At 34.8% G+C, this 17460-nt stretch overlaps 2 protein-coding genes across 7 annotated transcripts in view; one reads left to right on the forward strand and one right to left on the reverse strand.

The window, feature by feature from the left end:
- Nucleotides 1-11153, forward strand: part of LOC111051467 — a 63916-nt gene extending 52763 nt beyond the window's left edge. For 2 of the 3 annotated variants that reach the window (XM_039429495.1, XM_039429500.1), the window contains exons 7-13: nucleotides 404-650; nucleotides 848-992; nucleotides 1560-1723; nucleotides 3277-3480; nucleotides 7070-7237; nucleotides 8120-8274; nucleotides 10680-11153. In XM_039429495.1, coding sequence (XP_039285429.1) covers nucleotides 404-650; nucleotides 848-992; nucleotides 1560-1723; nucleotides 3277-3480; nucleotides 7070-7237; nucleotides 8120-8274; nucleotides 10680-10961 — 1365 coding nt within the window. In that variant the 3' untranslated portion in view covers nucleotides 10962-11153. Of the gene's footprint in view, nucleotides 1-403; nucleotides 651-847; nucleotides 993-1559; nucleotides 1724-3276; nucleotides 3481-7069; nucleotides 7447-8119; nucleotides 8275-10679 lie in introns of all 3 variants that reach the window. The other variant, XR_005571458.1, reaches the window with a different exon arrangement.
- A 1426-nt stretch (nucleotides 11154-12579) lies between these two features.
- LOC111051468 overlaps nucleotides 12580-17460 on the reverse strand; it is a 35965-nt gene continuing 31084 nt past the window's right edge. For all 4 annotated transcript variants that reach the window (XM_039429524.1, XM_039429530.1, XM_039429518.1 and 1 more), the window contains one exon: nucleotides 12580-13862. In XM_039429524.1, the coding sequence (XP_039285458.1) occupies nucleotides 13624-13862 (239 nt within the window). In that variant the 3' untranslated portion in view covers nucleotides 12580-13623. The remainder of the gene's footprint in view (nucleotides 13863-17460) is intronic.

Genomic DNA, 17460 nt, shown 5'->3' on the forward strand with positions numbered 1-17460 from the left:
TAGATACAGAGATTAATGATACATTTCTCTGTCGATTTTTAAAAATATTATGTTCGCTTCTAGATACAGAGATTAATGATACATTTCTCTGTCGATTCTTCTCTGTCGCTTCTGGATACAGAGATTAATGATACATTTCTCTGTCGATTTTTAAAAATATTATGTTCGCTTCTAGATACAGAGATTAATGATACATTTCACTGTCGATTTTTCTCTGTCGCTTCTGGATACAGAGATTAATGATACATTTCTCTGTCGATTTTTCTCAGACCAGTTTCTACAACCAATCGTTAAGGATTTCTAAAATGTTTTATTTATTAAAAATTGAACACTGATTCTATATAATATTACGTTCACCTCTAGATACACAGATTAATAATACATTTCCAAATTGCATGTACAGGATACAAGCTACGAGTTTGCAAAGGTGTCCATTCCTCTGCTGAACCCTGAGAACAGCCTGGAAGTGGACACAACACTGACCCTGACCAGCTGTCAGCCGGCTTGTCTGATCACAGCCAAAAGGAAGACGATGTGCACCAATCACAAGCGAGTAGTCGAATACGACATCAAACTCACGTTCTGGCTCTATCTCATAATCAGGGTCTTCATCAGCATGATCAGTGGCACGGCGTTCGCTATGTTTGAAGGTATGATCAAGCAGAGAAAACTACTTATACTTTGCCTTAGATTGTTTACAACTTATAGATTGTTCAATTCTTTGGTTGAAGCTAATCTTCATAACTTATTCATTGCATCTTTGCTAATGATACTGAAATGATAATACATTGATTACAACTGTGACTTTTTCAAAATCATTATTTTAGAATGTAATTTTTGTCTTTAGGTGCTGTAATTGCCATTCTGCGGGAGCATAAAGCCGACTACGGACTTCAAAGAATCTATGCCGCCATTGGAGGAATGATAAGTTCCCCACTGTCTGGAATGCTCATTGACTATGCTAGTCAAAATAAGGGCTACACAGATTTCAAGTGAGTACCGTATGCCTACATATCAAGTACAGTGACGGTCTCATATAATTTGATCCCTGGACCGATTTATCTCTTCCACAGCATCAAGACGCTATTATGCATAGCAGTAATATTTGATCAATCAGATAAGTTGCATACAGCTATCTGATTCAACCAGTACCGGGAATTTGAAGAATAAATCAGTCAGGCATGCGCAGTTGGCTTATTTCAACCTCCACCCACCCTCCCACCGAAAAACTAGGGATTTTCTTATTAGATCATGTCTATACCAATATAAGACTAAACAAATTGGAACAGTTTCGATGTTCAAGCCACCATCTTTATTGATTGATTCTTTATCACAAATGACAATGTATTGCCAGGTCTTTCAAGACCCATTGCATACTAACACTACATTATAATGGAAACAAATGAACAATTAACATATTCAGAACAGAAAATAAATACGTAGATGTCTTTATAAATCTAAATATGTAGATGTCTGGAAATCTTCAATTTAGCTGAAAAAATTCACAACATCTTTGAATAGTGTTCAAAATATTAATATATTATTGACTTATTTTTCAGGCCAGCATTTTACCTTTATGCCGGATTGAAAATAATAAGCGGAGCACTAATGATGTCAATGAATCTAGAATTCAAATCGCCAGCCGCCAATGTTGTAGCAGACGTTCTGACGGTTTTGAAAAATATCGAGATAGTGGCACTATTCATCACCTGCTTCATTTTGGGTTTGTACGCCTTATTTTCTATATAAGATAATAATTACAGTAGAACATCGATCGATAGTTCGTACCTCTATTATTCCTAATCCCCTATAATTAATTCGTATAGCTCAGTCCCTTGAAATAACCTCTTCAATTCATAATGAAACAATGTATTTCAGACCCCTCGTTGCAATCACCCTTAATTCGTTGCAAAACAATTTTCAAGCGCTGGCTTCAACCTCTATAATTCGTAGTTTTGTCAATGAGAACATAATATAATTCGTATTTACTGGATTTTCTCGTACAGAATGGAAGGAGAAGATAATTACAATAATATGTGTAAGTGCTTACCAATTCTCCAGTGCCTTTGTGGAGGCAATGGCGAATGTGAACCAAGCAGCGTCTTCATACACATAGTTTTTTTCGAACGTCCGGCGTCCGCTTATTGGCTTTACTACAACATAACAACTGACAAATCAACTGTATCAAATCACAACTGTAGCGAATCACTGAAAATGTACGTCCACAATATAAAATTGACAGGTCTGAACGCTACTTAGAATTTTTGACAGATTTAATTTCTCCGTTTGGCCATTTTTTGTGTATTGGAATATGGGCTCAAGTACACTCAACAATAAATTTTTCATTTTTCGACCGAATTTGACTTACGATGCATGATTTTGGACCGCCTTGACGAGCCGAGAAGAATGAAGTGTACTACGATGAAATCTGAGCATTGCGTCAAAAGTTATAAGTGTTTGAAATTTTGATCCTTGAGGTGTTCTTAAGCGCGCCTCTCCACTAGGAAATACTGAAATGAAGTGCATCTAATGGGTGATTCTCACAGAAAATGATCTCATGATTTTATGTCATTGTGCGAAATATTAATCTGAGGACAATGTAGTTGGTGATGATGGTTGAAGCTGAAAATTAGGTGTTTTTCACAATACAAGGAGCATTGTTGTCAGGTGTACCTGGAAATCTATTTGAGATAGAGCGCTCTCCCTGATCTCAGATTGTAGAGCACAAAAATACGCCCAGAGGGATTTTGAATTATGCATCTAGATGTTAACAATCGGAAGATATTGTTGATCAAAAACTGAAATTCATCAAAATTGATTTTTCCTTCAAATTTCATTCATTTTTGAAAAATCATAACTCAGTACTCATTGGAGATAGAAAGTTCCGAATGATCTCATTTTATTCAGAATTTTTTAATCTAAAAGAAAGGTGAGAGCAAATTTTTCTGTCCGATTACGAGATTTGGCAGAAATAGCTGAAAACTGGAGAATGAGCCGAAAATACGGGGTTTTTGGGCCACTCTGTATCTAGCACAAGGAAATTTTGCATGAAGAAATTGGTTCTGGACTTCTCTTATGTACCCAAATAATATATGAAAAAATCAGAACTACAATATAAATTGCAAGCACACGCCCTTTTTAATGTATATATTGACTGGACTATTGGGGTTACATTAAGAGCTCTCATAATTTTTTTCCAAAATCTATGTGTATGTAATTAACTCAAGTCTACGAGTAAAGTCGCTTGTAATTATTTAAAAATGAGCAATGTTTTAGGAACGGCTTGGGGTTACATTGAGAGCTTCCTGTTCTGGCTTCTGCAAGATCTGGGCGCATCGCGCTCTCTCATGGGGATCACCATCACGATTGGAGGCATAGCAGGTCTGCCACTGCTCGTCATGTCAGGTCCCATTATCGACAAAATCGGTCATGCCGATGTGCTCTTCATCGGATTTGTCTTCTACGCCATTAGGCTACTAGGTAAGTCAGCTAAAATATTTTAATCTCAATGTCTTCACATATTACATTTATTCGTTTTGAACTATTTTGACGACACTACAGTCCAATTTTGAATGATGGTTATTGAAAATTATATAATTTTAAAAAGACAGAAACTTTCACGTACTTGGGAGTGACACTCACGCACAACAACTCAGAAGTACTGGAAGTGACCAACAGAATAAGATCCGCAAATAAGAGCTTTTACGCATGCAATAAACTGCTTAGTTCAAGACTCCTCTCACTAAAAAACTAATCAAAACTAAGACTATACAAAACCATCATAAGACCAGTATTACTACAGTCGAACCTCTCTATAACGAACTTCCACTTAACGAAATCCTCTACACAACGAATTTTTACCTGGTCCCATGACATTTTAGAGTTTTTGCTGCTTATTTACCTCTATTTAACGAATTTCGGACCTCTCAACAACAAAGTTTTCTCTTGACTTCAACATACAAAGTGTAGTGTGTATAGGAAGCAGACGGTCATTTTCAAGGAATTTTTAATTTCAGCAGAAAGGTCAATAGACTAAAAATGATGACAATTCAGGTAGGAAGAAGATAGAGTGTAGACAGTCAATAGAGGATAAAACACATGTCGAAAATTGAATGCAAGTTACTGGAAATTGAATTACAAGAGCTTGTCATTATTTTAGACTACTGGACTTTCCCATTCTTGCTTTTGTCACACAATTCAATTCTTTGAACTGACTATGATGATGATTATGACTGTGACGAACCTGAGGAGAAGAATCCGTCAGATCAAGAAGTTCTTGAGGCTTTCAAAATTATCAGGCAATTCGTAAGTTTACTTACTTATTAAGTTCTACAAATATTAAAAAAAATGTTTTTTTCAACAGCATGAATTTTCAAATTTCCATATTAATATTAGCCTAATAGGTACCCTACCTACGTTCGCGATACATTTATTTACCGCCGTGATACGATATTTTAAGATCCATAGGATCGTGGCAGTTTTCTTGACAGGACCTCTCAATAACGAATACCTCTCGGCAGCGAATTTTTTCTCGGGATAATCGAATTCGTTATACAGAGGTTCGATTGTATATGCTTCAGAAACGTGGATACTGAATAAAAGATAAGAAAAAAAGACCATTGTTTTTTAAAACAAGATTCTTCGAAAAATTTTTTGCCCAACACTAGAGAACGGAGTTTGGAGAATCAAGCACAACTATGGAATACGCCAATTATTCAATGAACCAGACATAGTGGGTGAAATTAAAAGCAGAAGGTTACGGTGGACGGGACACATTCTGAGGAAAGAAGAAAGCGCCCTGACAAGCAGTGTACTGAGGAATACTCCTATAGGAAGGAGACCAGCTGGAAGGCCAAAAACTAGATGGTGGGACCAGGTCCGGAAAGATATGAGGAGGATGGGCCTAAAAGAGGAGGACGCGGGTGACCGAAACTTCTGGAGAGGCTTAGTTGATGAGACTAAGTACCGACTGGGGTACGAGTGGCCACCGCAGTAAGTAAGTAAGTTATTAAAAACTAGTACTCACGTGTGGAGCGCTTTTGGGTTTTTTATAATCCATTCTCAACACACGTGAGCACTAGATACTTCCCTTGTCCTACTACCATGGGTAAGGAAAGTATTGCTTCCCAAAAAAAATTAAGGTACCCTAATTTCAAGTTTTCTATACGTTTCAAGGTCCCCTGAGCCCAAAAACATGATTTTTGGGTGTTGGTCTCTGTGTATGTGTGTGTGTGTGTGTGTGTGTGTGTGTGTGTGTGTGTGTGTGTGTGTGTGTGTGTGTGTGTGTGTGTGTGTGTGTGTGTGTGTGTGTGTGTGTGTGTGTGTGTGTGTGTGTGTATGTCTGTGAACACGATAACTCCATTCCTAATCAACCGATTGACTTGAAATTTTAAACTTAAGGTCCTTATACCATGAGGATCTGACAATAAGAAATTCAATAAAATTGAATTAAAAATGGCGGAAAAAATGGCGGATAATTACTAAAAAACCATGTTTTTCACGGTTTTCTCAAAAACGTCTCCAACGATTTTCTTTAAATTCATACCATGGATAGCTATTTATAAGCCCTATCAACTGACATGAGTCTCATTTTTGAGAAAATTGCAGGAGCTCCGTAATATACTTCAGAAAAATGGCGATAATTACTAAAAAAAACATGTTTTTCACGATTTTCTCAAAATAACTTGACCGATTTTTTTCAAATTCATACTCTGTATAGTTATTTATCAGCTCTATTAACTGGCATGAGTCTCCTTTCTGGGAAACTAATGGGGGGTCCACCACATCCTTGAGAAATGGACTTTGTAACCTCCTTCTCGTGCATGAGGTAGGTAGGTAGAGCAGTTCATAAAAAGAACACATAGTCGAGATATTTCATTTGTAGAACAGCTGTTTTGACGACTTTGAAGAAATAACGACTAAAAAAATCATCGAATTTCACAATTTACACAAAGGAAAAAGTACTCTGAAAACAATTATATATACACATATACAAAAGTCTGATCGTAGTTTCAAATATGAGCAACGAAAGTTGTGTGAGTGTACCACACCAGATTTTTTTTAATAAATATTATTCGAAATTGGACTGTAGTGTCGTCAAAATAGTTCAAAACTAATATTAATTGCAGTTCGTCATGGATAGTGAAATAGGTGAGTATCACATTTATCTTACAAATGACACTGATGTAATAACATTGGTACCTACAAAAATAGTAAGGCAATCCTACAATTCTACATTCATCCTCTAACCGGGCTCAACAGTTAATGTAGGGTAAACATAATACACAATTCACAGTAACCGCCTAACATCTTTGTCATAGACTGAACTGAATAATCACACTACATGATTCAGTGTCAATGACAGTATTGTAAACTAAGATTTTGCGAGCTCAGCAATTAAGAGATGATTTGAGTCATCACTTCTATACACACACAAGTCCAACTTCATATAGTTGGCTCTCATTTCGATAAATCAACTACAATGCATAATATCAGAGACAACTAATCTTTTCTCTATGATGATAATAATAAGTGAATTCAAAGATTTCTCCACCCACTACCACAAATTTAATAAAAGTATGAGTATTATATAATACATTCATTCCGCCTCTGTTCATAATGAATGAAAAATAATAATCGTATTCAAAATAAAAACATATTTTCGCGATGTTTTCAAATTCATCATAATTTTTAAAGTTAATAATTATTTTACAGTTTTAAGTGATTAGTGAGTGTTATTTTGTAATTCAATTTTGGTCTGTAAACCATCTTAATTAGAACTTTTCTATTTTCAAATTTTTGGACAGAAATTGGACCTGAATTCAAGTGAATGGAACATAACCTACTTTTTGGACTATTTATAGTGTATAAATGAAAATTCGGGGAAGAAACAGTTTTGGGCTATGCCTGTTAGTCCTTCCCCAATCATTTCAAAGAATTGTGTTCTGTTTATCAAATAACTAAATAAATAACGAGCGTAGCTCGGTGCCCCGATATTCTATTTTAAACGAACCAATCATTTAAAATCTTTTATAAATCAATGTAGGCTAATCTCTTCCTTTTTGTGAAGGTTATTCACTCATCTACAATCCATGGATGTGCCTGATATTCGAAGCAATGGAGTCTGTGACGTCATCGCTTGCGTTCACGGCAGCCGTGACTTACGCTGCCAAGTTATCCACCACAACAACCGACTCCAGCATTCAAGGTCTTCTGGGAGGACTGTACTTCGGAGTCGGTCAGTCACTTTTAAATCTCTCAAATGTAGACCTAACTTCAATGATCAGCTCATTACCAAATGGAGAAGTTCTAAATGAGCTCATAAGTGGCATAAGTTTGAAGTGAACAATCCTTATCTTAATAATTTTGCAAACCTAATGACAGTAAGCCAACTGTAAACATCATACTGGATCAAATGACATGTAGTCAGAAATGACTATACTCATTGTAAGTTGTAATGCCACTATAGTGAAATTCACGTTATAGTCAGTGAAAATGATAGGAGAGTTTTTGTTACCACCGCCCTCTATAGTAGACAGATGTGATTCAAGTTATTCCTGTATATGCCTATCTGATTAATTGTTAATTATTGTTAATAATGATAAACTCCATCTCAAATATATTCCATTCGCCAAGAAAATATATTTCCTCATGATTAAATCGTACATTTTCATAATTGAGATAGACTATTCTGGTAGTTCATTATATTTCTTCATAGCCAACAAACGATTTGATAACGTTACGGAGGAAGAAGAGGATAGAGCGATCTGCTTTGTCTAATGACAGACAAGGAATTCATGCCAATGTTTATCACTTAAATCTCACTATAAAACAGCCTGATCGGTTGATTTTATTATAAGATTTTTTTACCCACTACGAGTTAGAGCATCAAGGCCAGCTATCAAGTTGAAAACTTGATTTTTACTCTATCGCCAATCTTTTTTATATTCTGAATATTGCAGATTAAAGAAGGGTTTTTCTGGATGTGATGTTAGTAAGGGATGCGTTCTCGCACAATACTATTCAGAGAAATGTACTAATTTTCATTTGTAATTTGAAATAGTTTTTATAAGTTTGATATAACTTTATTCTGATTAATGTGAGTGTTGTGAATGTGCAGGTAAGGGCGCAGGCAGCTTGATAGGCGGGTACTTGATGCAAGCCGTGGGGACACGACCGACCTACCAGATATTTTCGGCAACGACACTTATAACTGGCTGCATCTATTACCTGTTCAATCATTTCTACATAAAGCAGCGTGCTGTACAGAAGGAGGTAGGTAGAAAAAACAATGCGGTAGGTGATGGAGAGAGTAATAAGATATATTTACTGTTTTAGGTGGGTTCCGAACCACCTGGAAATGAATTTGCTCAATTGATAGCCGCTTAGTCACAGCTGATAATTAATAAGCGGAGCTAATGACGGTGATCAGATTCTATGTTGGTTTGATCAGATTTTTCAACAACTGGCCGTTTGAGTATTGCAGACAAAACTATTTCCAGAGACCTGGGACTCTTCCGTATCTTGTGTACGAATTATCGATATTAAAAATATCGAATAATAAAGCACCAGTAGACGATGATACTACACTGTATTTCGAATAATATCAGAATATTACCACTTGAAAACAAAATTATTTTCTCTATTTTTTCCTACCTTCTTCTCCAATACGTCCTTTTTCTTCTCCTCTTCACCCTTTACTTTTATACCCTCTACCTGCCTATTACATGGGAAACCATAGTTGGCTAGATATTTTTCCTCCTTTTTTTCTTTTCAGCACACCCCACCATGAAGCCTGTTTTTGTATTTTATTAGAAGTTTATTTTTGATTGTGATTTTTGTATTTTGATTACTTTTATGAATATTGTGTTGAATTGAATAAAATTATTGATTGATTGAAAAACCTAACCTACCCTTTTACCTTTAAAACATAATTAAACAGAACATTTAGGTTCTGAACAAATGTGTGATTTGATTTTTTGATGAAATATTTTCGATAATAGATACACCATGTACGGAACCGTAACCAAGAGACCTCCCTTCAACACATTCTAGCCTCTTACGGATAGTATTTGCACAATCCCAAAGCAACATTTCAGAAATAAGATGGCAATTAAACATTTGAAATATGAATCTTAAAATGCAATGATTTTCAAATAAGAGTAGGCCTGACTAGGAGTTTTGAAATGTAATGTTCATTTTCAAAAACGGAATGAATTAACAAGTGCTCAAATGGGCAATATTCTCAAAATTGGACAAGTGAATGAAACATAGCCTAACCTACTTTCTGGACTGTGTGTCATCACCTAAATTTTGAAATAAAAATAGCACAATGATTGCCTTATAATTGTATCTACCAATGTTTTCATTACACATAAGTGTAGTTTTGAATGAAAAAGAAACTTTTTTCATTCAATATGAATAATTACCACAATATCAACTTCTCAAGTACACAAAAAGTAAGTGTAGTTTGTTACATAAATGAATAATTCTTGTACAGTAGCGCTCATCGAATTCCCATCTAGCTGTTTACCCTGTTGTCAATATTTGCAGTAGCAGAAGTCTTCGGGGTGATTTACAGCATTTGATTGGGATTTTCGTTTAATAATAATTATTGTAAATAAATGAATTCAAGTGATATGAGGAGGCCTAACTAGGAATTTTATTAGTTTTGAAACCTCTTGATAATTTTTTAATATTGATATTGAATTAACAAGAGTTCAAAATGCGCAAATAATCAAGTGATATGAGGAGACCCAACTAGGAATTATTATATTATATACCGTCGATCGGGGTGACTTTGACCCAACTCGCGGAAAATATTCAAGTCAATCTATCTCCTATTTCTGTTATCTAAAATCGATGTTCAACATTGATACCAGTAGCCCTGATCATTATCGATCATAATCGATATATTAGTTGAATTATCGATATTAAACCTAACTGCTAGCTTAATCTTGTGATTTTGGTGTCGGAAAACTTCGTAGTAGAAAACTCATTTCGAAACGTATGATACCGGCGAGAACATTTCGTTTTTGCCTTTTTATTATATTTCAATAGTTGAAATGGTTAGGGTTCTGTTACTAGTTAAATGCTACAAGGTTATTTTTAGGTTAAACTTGGGGTGACTTTGTCCCAGTATAAAAATTGTGATATTATGCAGGATATGATGCAAAAACAATTCGAAATAATATAATTTATTCTACTAAATAAAACAGAATATTCACCTTGCTTAAAATTAATACGTTCTCAATGTTCATTTTTTGCTGATTCTGCAGCTGGAGCCAACATGCCTCGACGCTACAAAAGATTTTTAGGCAGCATAAACTGAAATATTTTTCAATAAATAATTTGTGATTTTTTGAAGTGGATTTAATTTGTTTTTTTAATGTCATTATTCATTTTAAAGGTTAACAGTTAGTTTCACTTTGTCTAACTCTTAGAAATTAACTTTTTTCCATATATTTTTCAAAGAGACGAAGTCACCCCAACCCTTGGCTGACATTGTATCTTATTTTCAACAAAATATATATTTGTTACAGTTAAGAAAAATACTAACTTTTTATAATGAAAAATACTCTTCAAAGATGCAGAATACAATAAGAGATTTGTTTCAACTTAAGTATTGATAGCAAGCTGTTACAAGTGCAACTATTCAATTGATTTGTTGTTGTTTTCAGAATTTCAATGCGCCCATTACCAACTTGGATAAGGAAAAAGAAGCGAAAGAGAGCTACGGCAGTTCGTTTGGCAATGACGTGAAGCATGTTATTGAAAATACTCCACTCAACAACCCGTCGAACAATTCAAAAAAGTACACCTCAGACAAAGCGGCCAATGACAATCAAAAAGTGAACAAGGGCTTAGAGATGAACTCGTGTCACCTGAATTTGGGTTACACCAATGAGGACGAAGAGACCCGATTACGAAATCGTGGTCAAGTTGTCGAAGACAAAAGATAACATTTGTTGGACTTATTTATTATTTTTATTTTCATCACTAGGAATGCTAATTGATATGTCTATCTGCTTATATACAAACACTTGACAGCATTCTTCCTAGATCTAGTGTTAATGAATTATGTTTATCAGTGAAATTGAAGGTGCTTCAACTTAAAATTTGCTAAGTTACAAATAAAGTGGATGGAACTTTTTGTTTTAAGCCTTTTCATTTGCAAGTACGAGAAACAGTCCTCTAAATGGAACAAATTTCAGAACTAAAATAAGTTATTCTTGTTTTATATCAACTTTAATATATTTATGTTTCAAATTTTGTTTCGTTTCTGCATTGTGACTGAGTGAACAGATAATTCGGAAAAGCTAAGTTTACCCAAAACTTAAACTGTTTTAATGAATTGTGAGGGACAAATTGGAGCAAAAACATTTTGGGTATTTTCATAAGTGTTTGTCAAATTAAGTTGAATGGATAATAAATATGATTTTGGTACTATAATATAGAGAATAAAACTTTAGCTATTCTGCGGGTATGACCATAGAATAACCATACTGTTCAATTGTAAATTACTATTCCTCTACCTAGATTATTTGTCTCTGGTATGACAGAGTGAATGTTTCTAGAAATCGGTGTACTATACTCTGTCCAAATAGGCATGATATCTGAAGGATTAGGCCGACCCTCCTACTACTCACACACACAAGCGCAGTCTCCTTTTGTGTGTGAGAGTAAAGGGACGGTTTGTCTACCTGTATACAAAGTAGTATACATAGTATATCGAAGTGACACATAACCTACCTACATTTGGACTGTTGTTTAGATTAGAATTGGAACCGTTTTGGGCGTGAGCCTGTGGTACTTTTCTGTAAGTTGTGTAATTCTGAATAATTAAATAAATGGCGCAGGTAGGCCGGGCGTGTGTGCCTGCGCGTGAGGAAGCGAGGGTCGGCTTAATCTTTCAGGGCTCATGGCAGTTTGGACAGACTATAATCAAAATAATGATAAAAGTTCAACGTTTTTCACCCCAAGATAAAGATGGTTGAAGATTGTAAATTTTTCTAGAAATAACAATTCGTAGCTTCCTCCATTTGAATATAACTATAGTTATGTTTCATATGAATTTGATCGATTAATGTAATTGAACCAGGTTCTGGTGAGCGGATTTATAAATGTAGCAAGATTTCAAATACTGCAATTTTACAAGTTTGAAGAGTATAATACAAACGTTCAAAAAACCATTGAAAAGAAAATGGCCGGGCAGATAGCCGAGTTGAATAAGGCGTTAGTCTTATTCCTTCAGTCAGTTAGTGATACCTGGTCGCGGGTTTGAATCCCACAGAATCCTATCGAATAGACATGGACGTTTCATCATCTCATAACTTACCCTCGCACTTCCCATGAGAATATTCCCACAAGTTCTAAAGGTACAAGTCAAACTCGCTCGGACGTTCTGAGTGGGAACAGTTCAATCAGAACTCACGGAAATTATATTTCACTGTGCCGGTCACTTATACTACCACTGATACTGATCCCACAAATCCTGATTTGGGTGAGTTCCCAAACACCAGGAAGCGATTTCTAAACTTGTGAATTCTCTAAATTACTTCAACCAATGAAACACAATCCAAGTTTTTGTGTAAAGATTTTAATCTCGAACCAATATCAATAATACAATAGAGCATCAACACGCTCAACAGTTTGCACAACATCGCATACATCATATTATTGCCAAACGTTACACTAACAATTCTTATAAATATCAACTGAGATGTACAAACAACTTACAGCCAAGTATCGAAAAATAATTACTATTTTATCACCATAATAAAGTCACCAGTGAGAGAAATAGCTGTCCTTATCACCAGTATGTTCCAATTATAAATGAGTCAACTATTTCTTCTTCACAAAATGAGGATCAACTGAGATGAATTATTCAACAACTTACAGGCAAGTAAAATAATAATTATTTTATCACCAGTGAGAGAAATGACTGCTTTCACCACTTGTAGGTTTTAGTTATAAATGGGCCAACAATTATTTCACCAAATGAATATCAACTGAAATGTACAAACAACAACTTACAGCCAAGTATCAAAAAATTATTATAATTTTATCACTAGAGTAAAGTAACCAGTGAGCTGAATAACTGTTATCTCCGGTAGGTTTAGTTATAAATGGGCCAATTTTTTCTTCAACAAATGATTATCAACTGAAATGTAAAAACAACAACTTACAGCCAAGTATCAAAAATAATTATAATTTTATCACTAGAGTAAAGTAACCAGTGAGCTAAATAACTGCTATCTCCGGTAGGTTTAGTTATAAATGGGCCAACTTTTTCTTCAACAAATGATTATCAACTGAGATGTAGAAACAACAACTTACAGCAAAGTATCGAAAAATAATTACTATTTTTTCACTAGAATAAAGTGACCAGTGAGCGAGATAACTGTTTTTTATCACCAGTTTGAGTTATAAAGTTTAAGTCAGCTATTTTTCCACCGAATGAGCGAGTGTTTGTACTGTGTGTATCACTAGTAAATCAGACTTACCAGAGAAGGAGAGCAACCGGTCTAAGAATCACACAGGGGAGAGTATTGTCATGAAATGCACTGAAACCATTGGCTGAGATCAACAACAGCACTGCTACCGTCTCGGACGCAGCCGCTGTCATTTGTGCTCGTGGTCGGGACCAAATATCACGTTCATCACCATTGTTCGAATGTTGCAGCTGTCAGACGGCCGAGCGTCGTCCGCCTCCCCGGCGCGTCGCGACGCCTCCATCTCGCCCTCGAAGCCGCGAAAGGTGCGCAGTGGCGGCCATCTTGCCTCCTGCTCCTCACCGGGCGATGAGTTCGGCTCCTCGTCACTATCGGAGCCACTGGCCAGCGTCATTTCGACGACTTTCTCTGTAAACGCAACAAAATTACACATTACTTACTCATCATTTACATTTGTAATGTAATTTATCACATTACTCACTAATATCTAGTTTGTTTCAAATCGAAAAAACCACCTATATTGAGGTCCAAGTTATAATGACAGTGGATAAAGATAGGGGAACAGCGTTGCCGATTCTCTGCCTTCTATAGAGGATAGCTGATACCGGTGTATCTGAATAAAATATCATAAGAGCTTCAATTATTTACTCTGAACTGTCTCCTAATTGGTCAACAGCAATTTGTAATCTAACTCGTAATTCTGCCAGGAGACGGCAGCACATGTTGGGTCATATATCAGAAGCTCCGCCTACAATAACAGTTGAATGATCAACTGTTCATTCTTCTTTAAAATAATCAATTATATATCATTCGTTAAGAAAATATATTCTTCATTGATTCAATAACAGACTTTTAATAATAGAGATTGAATATTTTGTTAGTTAATTATATTTCTACATTGTTAAAACACGATCTGGCAACGTTGCAGAGCTAGAAAAGGATAGCGTGAGCGGTGGAGTCCACAAGCAATCAGGCTTTTTTGGAATTTTTTCAATGAGTGATCCTCTACCTGACTTTACGGAGCTACACCATCCCTCAGTAGTTTGAATAATGTATCTGTAGAATATTCATTTATTTATACAAGCAAAAATCATGACAATAGGGAGAGGATAACACGCTTAACTGACAACGGTTCATCTCCCTAATCTTTATTAAAAAAATGTGTCATGTTTCTTCTCTGTTCACAACAATTTCCATTAGAGAAATGTATGTAGAGTAATGGGAAATTTCAACTTTGAGAATTCAGATTGCAAAATAAAAATAGAACTCTCACTCGTTAATAACCGTAATCAAAAACTTGAAACATTAAATCATAAATTATTTTGTGCGCACGATATTAGAATCTGTCATTCGAATTTCATTTTTTCGAAATTTCTGAGCAAGACAATATTGATTCTTAATTAGAAAATTAGAATCCTAATCTCGTTCTGACAACATTGCTATTTTGATAGTTGGACTTGCAAGGACACACAAATTGATCATAATGAAAAATAATATCAAGTGTTCTGGCTGACTCAGGTCTGGTGTCAGAGTTTTCAGGTCGCACCTGATCAATTTCAGGGCCTCTGACATAACCTAACGACTGCTATTTTTTTGGGCAGCCGGGACCGACAGTTTAACGTGTCCAATCGAAACAAGGGAGGAGTGGCCCGGAAAAATGTCTTGCTCGGGCCAGGATTTAAACCCGGGCCAGCTCTGAATTATAAAGTCAGCATCTAATCCACTCGACTACGGCTACTCTATGATTTATCATAAAATAATTGTAGTGAAATACTAAATCTCTAACAACGAATCAGCTAAAAGTTACGATTAGATCATGCAACATTACAACCACGGTGCGTAGGAAAGAGAGTGCAACATTACTAACTAAATTAACAAAATGAATATAGACAGAAATAATTGATGCGTTTAAATCATGCACATAAAACTACCTTATCATCTACCATTAAATTTTTATTGATATTTTGTAATAGTTGGGTACAATTAAATTTGTAATTTTGTTTCAATGAGTTTCAATATTGATTCGACTCATAGGATGACTATTGTTTATGCTACCATAATAAAATTGATGCAAGGAATAACAAATTGAATATACTATTAGTTGAATCATGCAACAAATTTAACTAAAATACCAACCAATCATTCAGTAGGATAATATAAAGCTGCGTTTACACCAAAGTTATTAAAATGTTAATAACTTAATCATTATAGAATCTATACTATAGACACATACTTCTTCAATCTAATAGAATCTTTAAGGATTAAGTTATTAACATCAACATTTTGTTAATAACTTTGGTGTAAACGCAGCTTAAAAATACATTGATTAGTAAAGATGTAGCCCGGATTTACGATGCTGAGAAGAAAATTATTGTTGACACGTTTCTTTGTTCGTTTACATGGAATACAGCAATTAGATAATTACTTGGCTAACAATAGCCAAGCCTGTCAAATTTCCTGTAATTCGAGAGCAACTGATCTTAGTTTGAATGATCGAATCAACTTCAGAAAGATCGAATCCAATATGACATCGGAGACAAACGCGTGTTGAATGATGTGTGATATTGTCAATAATTGTCTCATTTCAAAGTAGAAGTGATAATGGATTAACAGAAATATGATCTGAGTTAATGGATCAAGGAATCGAGAAGCATTGACCTTACTTCATATATCATCCACTATATCAATCAATCTATACCATCTACTACTACTTATATCAATCAATACTCATATCAATCAATTCCATCCATCAATTCAATCAATTCCCATCCCATCCACTTTCCCATCCGATTGATGACTATTGTCCTTTGTAATATTTGTTTATAAATGTTAATTTCATGCTTATAAATTTTTGAACGTTTATATTCGTTTAATAATGATGGAACGTCAGTTTATTTATTTTGGTTAGAAGCCATAATGAAATTAATAATATTTTAGAAGGAAAGTTAAATGGTTACATTAGCACAAGGTTACCTTATTTCTTCTCTCCCTATCATATTTGATGATGAACTTATTGTATGAATCAATAAAGAAAGAATAGAAAGAATAAAGTTATGTTATGTAGTTGAGTTATGCAATAAGTTATGTTACTGGACAGGTAATATTATCTGTCTAACTTTGATATTATCTAATATTGACGTTTCAATAAGTATGTTTTGAGCAGGTAGTTTAAAGCCTGTTATAAGAAGCAGTTACACAACACAGCAGTTAAAACAGGAGATATAAAATAAAATAAGGTTAGTGAAGAACAGTGAGTAGTAATTAGTACAACCAGAAAGTGACATCACGAGTATCAAATACCTTCCAAACAAAAATTTATTTTTTCTTTTCTAAATTTGAGCTTAGATATCTGAAATATTTATAAAATTAAATTAAGAAGTGAGCTCTTCTCTACCTAGATGATTAGAGATTGCAAGCTTTATAAGATATTGCCTCTCCAATGGTTTGCCTAACTAACATACTACTTGGGAACACAATAAGCTTCGGTTGACGTGTGGGGTTCTTTGAACCTTTGGATCCTTGAATCCGTCCCTTCGAAAACAAAAAACAATAGAAAATTGCCACTCCTGTCTAAAGTACTATTTTCGTTATTGTTTAGATAATTTGTACTCAATATGCAGTTTCTTTATACAGAAAACCTTCTTTACAAATACAAACTCCAAGTTGTGAAAGAGAACATCCCAATTATAGTTAATTTCCATTGATTTATCAATTGAATGAAGATTTGTTGGAAAAACAAGAAAACTGGTCAAGACGATTAGAGAAAATGAGTGAAAAACGTGAATTTTCCCAAGACAAATACTAAAGAAAATTAGTGGAGACTTAAAATTTTTGTCAAAATCATATTTAGGAGCCTATTGCATAAGAATATACAAACTGTTAATATTATTAGTGAGATGGTTATTAGAATAGAAAAATACAAAAATATAAGCTTGTATTTTCTCATGCAACCGGGCCCTGGGGCCTGTTTCATAAAAATTAAGAAGTCCTGTAATACAGGAATAGC

The sequence above is a fragment of the Nilaparvata lugens genome, chromosome 1 (genome assembly GCF_014356525.2).
Source record: "Nilaparvata lugens isolate BPH chromosome 1, ASM1435652v1, whole genome shotgun sequence".
Classification (NCBI taxonomy): domain Eukaryota; kingdom Metazoa; phylum Arthropoda; class Insecta; order Hemiptera; family Delphacidae; genus Nilaparvata; species Nilaparvata lugens.